Genomic DNA, 12,084 nt, shown 5'->3' on the forward strand with positions numbered 1-12,084 from the left:
ACAAGCGGCGGGGCCGGGATTAGAAGCAAGGTCCTTCTGTCTCCCAGGCTCTATCCATTAGGCCACACTGCTTCAATTCGGAAATGCCCTAATAAAGAGGCCTGAACGAAGCAGGCCTATACTAAGAAAAGGGAGGATAAAGCTCCCCTCGTATTCACAGGACAAAATCCTAGGCCGCGCCCTGACAAATGAAACATTACAAAATCAAGTCAGCCCTTCGGACGGCTCGACTGCATCAATCACCTATTTACTGCCCTATTATTCACTGTGAATGGTTAAATTCTTGAAACTCTCCCCCTCTCCATCCCCCTCATCTTACCTCCTTCCCTTCCCCACAGCACCTGTATATATGTATGTACAGATTTATTACTCTATTTATTTATTTTATATTATATTATATTATATTATATTATATATTATATATATTATATATTATTTTAGACTGTGAGCCCACTGTTGGGTAGGGACCGTCTCTAGATGTTGCCAACTTGGACTTCCCAAGCGCTTAGTCCAGTGCTCTGCACATAGTAAGCGCTCAATAAATGCGATTGATGATGATGATTTATTTATTTATTTTACTTGTACATATCTATTCTATTTATTTTATTTTGTTAGTATGTTCGGTTTTGTTCTCTGTCTCCCCCTTTTAGACTGTGAGCCCAATGTTGGGTAGGGACTGTCTCTATATGCTGCCAATTTGTACTTCCCAAGAGCTTAGTACAGTGCTCTGCACATAGTAAGCGCTCAATAAATGCGACTGATGATGATGATGATGATTTATTTATTTATTGTACTTGTACATATCTATTCTATTTATTTTATTTTGTTAGTATGTTCGGTTTTGTTCTCTGTCTCCCCCTTTTAGACTGTGAGCCCACTGTTGGGTAGGGACTGTATATGTTGCCAAATTGTACTTCCCAAGTGCTTAGTACAGTGCTCTGCGCACAGTAAGTGCTCAATAAATACGATTGATTGATTGATTGATTGAAACCCCTTGGGAAATTGGATTAAAAATTACAATGACGACACTTCAGTAAGCTTTGACCATGGGCGGCCACGTGATCCTTAAGAAGAGACTCCTGGAGAAAAGGCTTTCCAGATATGGTGCATTTATACAGGCCGTGAACAAACATAGTGTTCAGGCAATTCACGCAACCCGGATCCTTTCCTCAAAGCCCGGCAGCAACGGATTTTGCAAAAATATCTTCCTTTTCCTCGTCTGAGACATTCGGCTACCTTCTCTTCGGAGCTAAAAGCCTCTTTCTTCTGTGGAAAAATAAAATCCCACCGGATTCGGCCCTAGCAACGTAATGTCAGCTTCGGTTTACGAGACTGCTTCGGTTTACCTTTCCTTGACGGCCTGGAGGGAGACGAGAGGAGATGGAGAACGAAATGACAATGGGATACTGAATGGGAGGAAAGTTTCGTTCCGATCGGTCTCGGCCAGCGCTGAAGCATGAGAGACATGGTCTAATGGATGGGATTAAGGAAAAACAAACACAAAGTCACGCACGTCATGTCGGGGTGTCACGCTTGAATGAAAATTAAAAAAAAGTTGAAATGAGTAACTAGTGGCAGCAAAGTCCAAAACCCCACCTGGCCGGGATGTGTGAGGGGGGGATTTTAACGAAAGTTTTATCACATGTAAAGGGCCCGGGCTTTGGAGTCAGAGGTCACGGGTTCAAACCCCGGCTCGGCCAATTGTCAGCTGTGTGACTTTGGGCAAGTCAATTAACTTCTCTGGGCCTCAGTTCCCCCATCTGGAAAATGGGGATTAAGACTGTGACCCCCCGCGGGACAACCTGATCACCTTGCAACCTCCCCAGCGCTGCTTTGCACATAGTAAGCACTTAATAAATGCCATTATTATTATGTACAGGATGACCTACAGTGAAAACATCTGGGCAACAAAGAATTGGACGTTTTGGGTCACAAATTTCTTCCCAACTGTATCGGGAATATCCTTTTTTTTTTTTTCTAATGGCATTTATTAAGCGCTTACTATGTGCAAAGCACTATCCTGAAAAATTCCTGTGATTTCTTTCCCTCCCGAGATGGAGAATAATTGGGTAGATTTATGAAAGAGAAAACCATCTTTTGCGGGCTGCTCTGTTCTGACCAATCAACTTTTCTAGGACCTGAAAACTGTGAGGGTACGCCACAAGTAATGATGGTTTGTTCCTAAAGGTGATGAGAAAGGAACTACGGGAAACCTGCTACTCCCAGTGACCTCACGGCCTCAACGCAAGTCGATAGAGACCAAACAGACGGACAGAATTCATCCAAGTCAGCAGCCACCCGTGACCTCCCTCCCTCACCACCCCCCGAAAAAACGACCCTCCACTTCTTTGCGGGTTACCCTGGTCGGCTTGGTCTTCCTCCTGATGGGAGGTGAACTCTTTAAGTCGCTCATCTTCCGAAAGGGTCTGGCTGTGCAGGGAGCAAGAGTCGTCGTCGGACTGGCTGCCTCTTCGACTAATGACCCGATAGATGCCAGAGTCCAGGACGCTGAAGCTTTCCTGGAAATAACAGGGAACTACGCGTGAGGGATGAGCGAATCCTTATCCTTGAGGGGTCCGAGGGAATTCCGGGCCACCCGACCGGATACGGCGCCGCGGGGGCAAAGCCGAGGAGCAGCGGGGCCCAGTAAGAGCTCATTCCCCGCTCTGCTGATTGAATGAATGAATGAATGAATCTGGCTGGGTCACCGAGACCCCCACCAAATTCACCGTCCCTCATTTCTCCAACTAAATCACGAGGAAGAGCACTGGAGCACCTTGGCGGATCAGATTCTGCGACAAGCTCACCCCAACATCCTCCCCAAAGTTTTGGATTAGCTTTCCTTTACGACGGTGGAATTTGGTAACCGGTGCCTTTCATTCATTCATTCATTCAATCGTATTTATTGAGCGCTTACTGTGTGCAGAGCCCTGGACTAAGCGCTTGGGAAGTCCAAGTCGGCAACAGAAAGAGACGGTCCCTACCCCACAGCGGGCTCACAGTCTAGAAGGGGGAGACAGACGACAAATCATCTGAACAAAATAAAATAAATAGAATATGTACACATAAAATAAGTAAATACTCTACTCTGCACTGGGGTGGGTGCAATCAGGTTGGCCGCAGTCCGTGTCCCGCCTGGGGCGCCCGGTCTAATTTGACAGATGAGGAAGGGGAGGCCCAGAGAAGCAAAGTGAGTGGTTACACAGAGGGGCCGGTGGTAGAGCTGGGATTAGAAATGTCCTTCCCCAGCGCTTAGTACAGTGCTCTGCACACAGTAAGCGCTCAATAAATCCCGGGTCTGACAACTGTCAGCTGTGTGACTTTGGGCAAGCCGCTTAACTTCTCTGTGCCTCAGTTACCTCACCTGTAAAACGGGGATTAATACTGCGAGTCCCCTGTGGGACAACCTGATCACTTTGTAACCTCCCCAGCGCTTAGAACGGTGCCTTGCCCATAGTAAGTGCTTAATAAATGCCATCATTATTATTATTAATAAATACGATTGAATGAATGAATGAATGAATCCAGGTCATCTGATTCCCAGGCCTGGGCTTAACAAGTAACATAAAAAAAAAAGGTTGCCTCACCTGCGGCCAAAACAATGATGTGAGTGATTTCCCTCCCAAACCCTGCCCTTTCCCTGACTTTCCCATCACTGTTGACGGCACTACCATCCTTCCCGTCTCACAGGCCCGCAACCTTGGTGTCATCCTCGACTCCGCTCTCTCGTTCACCCCTCACATCCAAGCCGTCACCAAAACCTGCCGGTCTCAGCTCTGCAACATTGCCAAGATCCGCCCTTTCCTCTCCATCCCAACCGCTGCCCTGCTCGTTCAAGCTCTCATCCTATCAAGTCTGGACTACTGCATCAGCCTCCTCTCTGATCTCCCATCCTCGTGTCTCTCCCCACTTCAGTCCATACTTCACGCCGCTGCCCGGATTGTCTTTGTCCAGAAACGCTCTGGGCATGTTACTCCCCTCCTCAATAATCTCCAGTGGCTACCAATCAATCTGCGCATCAGGCAGAAACTCCTCACCCTGGGCTTCAAGGCTGTCCATCCATCCCCTCGCCCCCTCCTACCTCTCCTCCCTTCTCTCCTTCTCCAGCCCAGCCCGCACCCTCCGCTCCTCCACCGCTAATCTCCTCCCCGTACCTCGTTCTCGCCTGTCCCGCCATCGACCCCCGGCCCACATCATCCCCCGGGCCTGGAATGCCCGCCCTCTGCCCATCCGCCAAGCTCGCTCTCTTCCTCCCTTCAAGGCCCTACTGAGAGCTCACCTCCTCCAGGAGGCCTTCCCACACTCAGCCCCCTCCTTCCTCTTCCTTCCTCTCCCCTTCCTTCCTTCCTTTCCCCCTCGTCCCCCTCTCCATCCCCCCGTCTTATCTCCTTCCCTTCCCCACAGCACCTGTATATATGTTTGTACATATTTATTACTCTATTTATTTTACTTGTACATATCTATTCTATTTATTTTATTTTGTTAATATGTGTGGTTTTGTTCTCTGTCTCCCCCTTCTAGACTGTGAGCCCACTGTTGGGTAGGGACTGTCTCTATATGTTGCCAATTTGTACTTCCCAAGCGCTTAGTACAGTGCTCTGCACACAGTAAGCGCTCAATAAATACGATTGATTGATTGATTGATTGATTTCCCTCTGGGGACCACTAAGCCCCATTGCTCTACGTGCCAGGCCCCACTGCGGGCCACTCGGAAAGGCCTGGTTTTGAGATCACAGGGGAGAGTCTCCAGTTGGAAAGAGAATCCCCGGCATCTGACGATGGAGGAGGCCGAACGGGAATAATTTTGGTATTTTGTTAAGCGCTTACTATGTACAAAGCACTGTTCTAAGCGCTGGGGAGGATACAAAGTGATCAGGTTGTCCCACGTGGGGCTCCCAGTCTTCATCCCCATTTACCAGATGAGGGAACTGAGGTCCAGAGAAGTGAAGCCACTTGCCCAAAGTCACACAGCTGACAGGCAGCGGAGCCGGGACTTGAACCCATGACCTCTGACTCCCAAGCCTATGCTCTTTCCACTGAGCCACGCTGCTTCTCTAATGGGAAGTGATAAGAGGGCTGACCCTCGGTGTGGCTCTCTCTCTTTCAGCTGCCCGGAGACAGCAGGCACGTCCGCAAGGGAACGAGTTTCCCACCGCAGGCGCATCCCGAGGAAACTAACTTCCCAGACGGACGAGGGAACCCGAGCCGGTCGGGGGAGGCCGGAAAATCCCCTCGAGAGATGGAAAGGACCCCGGCAGTCTCCATCCGCTTACGTGCGATGAAATGGAGCTCCTTCTGCTGCTGCAGGCAGAACCTAGAGGTTCCAGCTTGGAAATCGTGTCGTCCAGCTGGGCGATGAGGTCGCCTTGGGTGGAGGCGTCCAGTTGGGATTTCAAGTGCTCCAGCTTGTCGACGGGTAAAGTTTTCCGTACCTGGCACGACAGAGAGGAGACACTCACTAACGGTAGTAATTACTTTGATCAATCAATCAGTCGATTAATCGTATTTATTGAGCGCTTACTGTGTGCAGAGCACTGTACTAAGTGCTTGGCACTGTACTTTGATATTTGTTAAGCACTTACTACGGGTCCAGCGTAAGCGCTGGGGTCGATAGATGATCGGGTCAGACACCGTCCCTGTCCCACACAGGGCTCACAACCTGTAGGGAGGAGGATCGGGGCTGAATCCCCATTTAATAAATACGATTGATGATGATGACGATGATGACAGAAGGGGAAAGTTAGGCCCAGAGAAGCCGAGTGGCCCAAAGTACTCCCGAGTCGGCCGTAAATTTATTTATTTATTCAATTTAATTATTTTATTTAAATAAATTTATTTATTTATTTATTTATTTTACTTGTACAGATCTATTCTATTTATTTTATTTTGTTAGTATGTTTGGTTTTGTTCTCTGTCTCCCCCTTCTAATCAATCAATCAATCGTATTTATTGAGCACTTACTGTGTGCAGAGCACTGGACTAAGTGCTTGGGAAGTACAAGTTGGCAACATCTAGAGACTAGTCCTTACCCAAGAGTGGGCTCACAGTCTAAAAGGGGGAGACAGAGAACAAAACCAAACATACTAACAAAATAAAATAAAAGAGAATCGATAAGTACCAGTAAAATAGAGTAATAAATATGTACAAACATATATACATATATTCTAGATTGTGAGCCCACCGTCTCTATAGTCTAAAAGTCTCACAGTCTAAAGGGAGACAGAGAACAAAACCAAACATACTAACAAAATAAAATAAAAGAGAATAGCTATGTACAAGTAAAGTAAATAGAGTAATAAATATGTACAAACATATATACATATATTCTAGACTGTGAGCCCACTGTTGGGTAGGGACTGTCTCTATAGTCTAAAAGTCTCACAGTCTAAAAGGGGGAGACAGAGAACAAAACCAAACGTACTAACAAAATAAAATAAGAGAATCGATATGTACAAGTAAAATAAATAGAGTAATAAATGTGTACAAACATATATACATATATTCTAGACTGTGAGCCCACTGTTGGGTAGGGACTGTCTCTATAGTCTAAAAGTCTCACAGTCTAAAAGGGGAAGACAGAGAACAAAACCAAATGTACTAACAAAATAAAATAAAAGAGAATCGATATGTATAAGTAAAATAAATAGAGTAATAAATATGTACAAACATATATACATATATTCTAGACTGTGAGCCCACTGTCTCTATAGTCTAAAAGTCTCACAGTCTAAAGGGAGACAGAGAACAAAACCAAACATACTAACAAAATAAAAGAGAATAGATATGTACAAGTAAAATAAATAGAGTAATAAATATGTACAAACATATATACATATATTCTAGACTGTGAGCCCACTGTTAGGTAGGGACTGTCTCTATAGTCTAAAAGTCTCACAGTCTAAAAGGGGGAGACAGAGAACAAAACCAAACGTACTAACAAAATAAAATAAAAGAGAATCGATATGTACAAGTAAAATAAATAGAGTAATAAATATGCACAAACATATATACATATATTCTAGACTGTGAGCCCACTGTTGGGTAGGGACTGTCTCTACAGTCTAAAAGTCTCACAGTCTAAAAGGGGAAGACAGAGAACAAAACCAAACATACTAACAAAATAAAAGAGAATAGATATGTACAAGTAAAATAAATAGAGTAATAAATATGTACAAACATATATACATATATTCTAGACTGTGAGCCCACTGTTGGGTAGGGACCGTCTCTAGATGTTGCCAACTTGGACTTCCCAAGTGCTTGTCCAGTGCTCTGCACACAGTAAGTGCTCAATAAATATGATTGATTGATTTGTTAAGCGCTTACTATGTGCCAAGCACTGTTCTACGCACTGGGGTGGGGGGATACAAGGTGATCAGGTGGTCCCACGGGGGGCTCACAGTCTTCATCCCCATTTTACAGATGAGGCAACAGAGGCTCAGAGAAGTTAAGCGACTTGCCACAGGTCACACAACAGGCGTGTGAGAGAGGGGGGATTCGAACCCGTGCCCTCGGACTCCAACCCCGCCCTCACTCTGCTGGGAAGGATGGAGTTCTGGAAGAGGCAGCAGACGCGGGCGGCCAGGCCCCAGCAGCCCCTCCTGAGCAGGCGGGCCGCGCACCGCTCCACGGCCAGCAACGACAAATGCGACAATTTCCCCGTTGTGTGCAGGCAGAACAGCTCGTTCCTGTGGACGGCCACGTCCTGAATATCTGTAAATAATAATGACGCCGTTTATTACGGGCTTTGGAGTCACAGGTCGTGGGTTCTAATCCCGGCTCCGCCAGCTGTGTGACTTTGGGCAAGTTACTTCACTTCTCTGGGCCTCGGTTCCCTCAGCTGTAAAATGGGGGTTAAGACTGTGAGCCCCCCGGGGGACAACCGGATCACCTTGTGATAATAATAATAATAATAACGGCATTTATTAAGCGCTTACTATGTGCAAAGCACTGTTCTAAGCGCTGGGGAGGTTACAAGGTGATTAGGTTGTCCCACGGGGGGCTCACAGTCTTAACTCCCATTTTACAGATGAGGTCACTGAGGCCCAGAGAAGTGAAGTGACTTGCCCAAAGTCACACAGCTGACAAGTGGCGGAACCAGGATCTGAACCCATGACCTCTGACTCCAAAGCCCATGCTCCCCAGTGCTTAGAACAGTGCTTTGCACATAGTAAGTGCTTAATAAATGCCATTATTATTATTATTATTATTAATAATCCTGGCTCCACCACTTGTCAGCTGGGTGACTTTGAGCAAGTCACTTCACTTCTCTGGGCCTCGGTTCCCTCAGCTGTAAAATGGGGGTTAAGACTGTGAGCCCCCCGGGGGACAACCGGATCACCTTGTGATAATAATAATAATAATAACGGCATTTATTAAGCGCTTACTATGTGCAAAGCACTGTTCTAAGCGCTGGGGAGGTTACAAGGTGATTAGGTTGTCCCACGGGAGGCTCACAGTCTTCATCCCCATTTTAAAGATGAGGGAACTGAGGCACAGAGAAGTGACTTGCCCAGAGTCACACAGCTGACAATTGGCGGAGCCGGAATTTGAACCCACTTAGAACAGTGCCTGGCATATAGAAAGCATTTAACAAAGACCACTATCATTATTATTATTATTATTATTATTATTATTATTATTATTATTATTAAGGGGCCTGGCACACAGTAAGCGCTTAACAAAGACCACAAATTATTATTATTGTTACAGTGCCGAGCGCAAGGTAAGCGCTTAAACAAATACCATCATTATAGAGAAGCAGCGTGGCTCAGTGGAAAGAGCCCTGGCTTTGGAGTCAGAGGTCATGGGTTCGAATCCCGGCTCCGCCACTTGTCAGCTGTGTGACTTTGGGCAAGTCACTTCACTTCTCTGGGCCTCAGTTACCTCATCTGTAAAATGGGGATTAAGTCTGGGAGCCCCATGGGGGACACCTTGATTACCTTGTATCTCCCCCGGCGCTTAGAACAGTGCTTTGCACAGAGTAAGCACTTAATAATAGTAACAATAATAATAATAATGGCCTTTATTAAGCACTTACCATGTGCAAAGCACTGTTCTAAGCGCTGGGGAGGTTACAAGGTGATCAGGTTGTCCCATGGGGGGCTCACAGTTTTAATCCCCATTTGCCAGATGAGATCACTGAGGCCCAGAGAAGTGAAGTGACTTGCCCAAAGTCACACAACTGACAACTGGCAGAGCCGGGATTTGAACCCATGACCTCTGACTCCAAAGCCCGGGCTCTTGCCACTGAGCCACACTGCTTCTCTAATAAATGCTATTATTATCATCATAATATTATAATATTATCAATTGTTATTATTAATAATTATTATTAATTATATTATAATTATACTATCATTAATAATGATAATGATAATGATAACAAACATGGCATTTATTAAGCACTTACTATGTGCAAAGCACTGTTCTAAGCACTGGGGAGGTTACAAGGTGATCAGTTTGTCCCACGGGGGGCTCACAGTCTTAACCCCCTTTTTCCAGATGAGGGAACTGAGGCCCAGAGAAGTGAAGTGATTTGCCCAGAGTCACCCAGCTGACAGTTGGTGGAGCTGCGATTTGAACCCATGACCTCTGACTCCAAAGCCTGGGCTCTTGCTACTGAGCCACATTGCTTCTCTAATAAATGCTATAATTACTATCATAATACCATGATCATATTATTACTTATTATTTATTGTTAATAATTATTATATAATGATTATATTATACTATTATTAATAATAATGATAATAAGAATGGCATTTATTAAGCACTTACCATGTGCAAAGCACTGTTCTAAGCGCTGGGGAGGTTACAAGGTGATCAGGTTGTCCCACGCAGGGCTCCCAGTCTTCATCCCCATTTTCCAGATGAGGGAACTGAGGCCCAGAGAAGTGAAGCGACTTGCCCAAAGTCACCCAGCTGACAAGTGGCGGGGCCGGGATTCGAACCCATGACCTCTGACTCCAAAGCCCGGGCTCTTTCCGCTGAGCCGCGCTGCTTCTCTCAGGATGGCATTTGTTAAGCGCTTACTATGTGCAAAGCACATCATTATTATTATATATATATATGATGCCAACTCGTACTTCCCACACGCTTAGTCCAGTGCTCTGCACACAGTAAGCGCTCAATAAATTGAGAAGCAGCGTGGCTCAGCGGAAAGAGCCCGGGCTTTGGAGTCAGAGGTCATGGGTTCAAATCCCGGCCCCGCCACTTGTCAGCTGGGTGACTTTGGGCAAGTCGCTTTGCTTCTCTGAGCCTCAGTTCCCTCATCTGTAAAATGGGGATGAAGACTGTGAGCCCCACATGGGACAACCTGATCACCTTGTAACCTCCCCAGCGCTTAGAACAGTGCTTTGCACATAGTAAGCACTCAATAAATGCCATCATTAATATATATGATGGATTGATTGATTGATATTATTATTATTTTTAAAAGCCCGCGCTTCTCAGCAGTGGAGAGACCCGATATAAAGCTTCGGAAGGAAATGGAAGGCGGGGGGTGAGGTTTACCTTTGACTTCGCTCCACAGCAGAACGTGGACGCTCTGCGGCACGAAGATGTAGATGCCCCTTTCGGTCCAGGTCATCACACAGTGCTCACTGCAAGGGAAGAGGCGGGCCGTCAGCGGGCCGTCAGCGGGACCCCCGAGGCCCGGCCACCGCCCAAACCGCGGTCCCGGCTCCCCACTCGGCCGGGGAATTCGATTCATTCATTCAATCGTATTTATTGAGCACTTCCTGTGTGCAGAGCACTGGACTAAGCACTTGGGAAGTCCAAGTTGGCCATATATAGAGACGGTCCCTATTCATTCATTCAATCATATTGATTGAGCGTTTACTGCGTGCAGAGCACTGGACTAAGCGCTTGGGAAGTCCAAGTTGGCACCATACAGAGACGGTCCCTATTCATTCATTCGATCGTATTGATTGAGCGCTTTGTGTGCAGAGTGCTGGACTAAGCGCTTGGGAGGTCCAAGTTGGCACCATACAGAGACGGTCCCTATGCATTCATTCAATCGTATTGATTGAGCGCTTACTGTGTGCAGAGCACTGGACTAAGCGCTTAGGAAGTCCAAGTTGGCAACATATAGAGACGGTCCCTATGCATTCATTCAATCGTATTGATTGAGCGCTTTCTGTGTGCAGAGCGCTGGACTAAGCGCTTGGGAGGTCCAAGTTGGCACCATACAGAGACGGTCCCTATGCATTCATTCAATCGTATTGATTGAGCGCTTACTGTGTGCAGAGCACTGGACTAAGCGCTTGGGAAGTCCAAGTTGGCAACATATAGAGACGGTCCCTATGCATTCATTCAATCGTATTTATTGAGCGCTTACTGTGCGCAGAGCACTGGACTAAGCGCTTGGGAAGTCCAAGTTGGCAACATACAGAGACTGTCCCTATTCATTCATTCAATCACATTGATTGAGCACTTACTATGTGCAGAGCACCGGACTAAGCGCTTGGGAAGTCCAAGTTGGCAACATCTAGAGACGGTCCCTATTCATTCATTCAATCGTATTTATTGAGCGCTTCCTGCGTGCAGAGCCCTGGACTAAGCGCTTGGGAAGTCCAAGTTGGCAACATCTAGAGACGGTCCCTATTCATTCATTCAATCGTATTGATTGAGCACTTACTGTGCGCAGAGCACTGGACTAAGCGCTTGGGAAGTCCAAGTTGGCAACATACAGAGACTGTCCCTATTCATTCATTCAATCGTATTTACTGAGCACTTACTGTGTGCAGAGGACTGGACTAAGCGCTTGGGAAGTCCAAGTTGGCAACATATAGAGACGGTCCCTATGCATTCATTCCATCGTAGTGATTGAGCGCTTCCTGTGTGCACAGCACTGGACTAAGCGGTTGGGGAAGTCCAAGTTGGCAACATCTAGAGACGGTCCCTATTCATTCATTCAATCGTATTGAGCGCTTACTGTGCGCAGAGCACTGGACTAAGCGCTGGGGAAGTCCAAGTTGGCAACATATAGACGGTCCCAATTTATTCATTCAATCGTATTGATTGAGCGCTTCCTGTGTGCAGAGCACTGGACTAAGCGCTGGGGAAGTCCAAGTTGGCAAC

At 46.4% G+C, this 12,084-nt stretch overlaps 1 protein-coding gene across 1 annotated transcript in view; it reads right to left on the reverse strand.

Moving 5' to 3' along the window:
* Positions 1–12,084, reverse strand: part of HPS5 (HPS5 biogenesis of lysosomal organelles complex 2 subunit 2) — a 70,061-nt gene that overhangs the window by 34,855 nt on the left and 23,122 nt on the right. Inside the window, exons 8-12 of the mRNA XM_038764964.1 lie at positions 10,516–10,604; positions 7,535–7,713; positions 5,274–5,432; positions 2,360–2,519; positions 1,347–1,470 (exon numbers count right to left, since the gene is read on the reverse strand). Of these exons, the coding sequence (XP_038620892.1) occupies positions 1,347–1,470; positions 2,360–2,519; positions 5,274–5,432; positions 7,535–7,713; positions 10,516–10,604 (711 nt within the window). The remainder of the gene's footprint in view (positions 1–1,346; positions 1,471–2,359; positions 2,520–5,273; positions 5,433–7,534; positions 7,714–10,515; positions 10,605–12,084) is intronic.

This window comes from Tachyglossus aculeatus, chromosome 22, assembly GCF_015852505.1.
Source record: "Tachyglossus aculeatus isolate mTacAcu1 chromosome 22, mTacAcu1.pri, whole genome shotgun sequence".
Taxonomy (NCBI): Eukaryota; Metazoa; Chordata; class Mammalia; order Monotremata; family Tachyglossidae; genus Tachyglossus; species Tachyglossus aculeatus.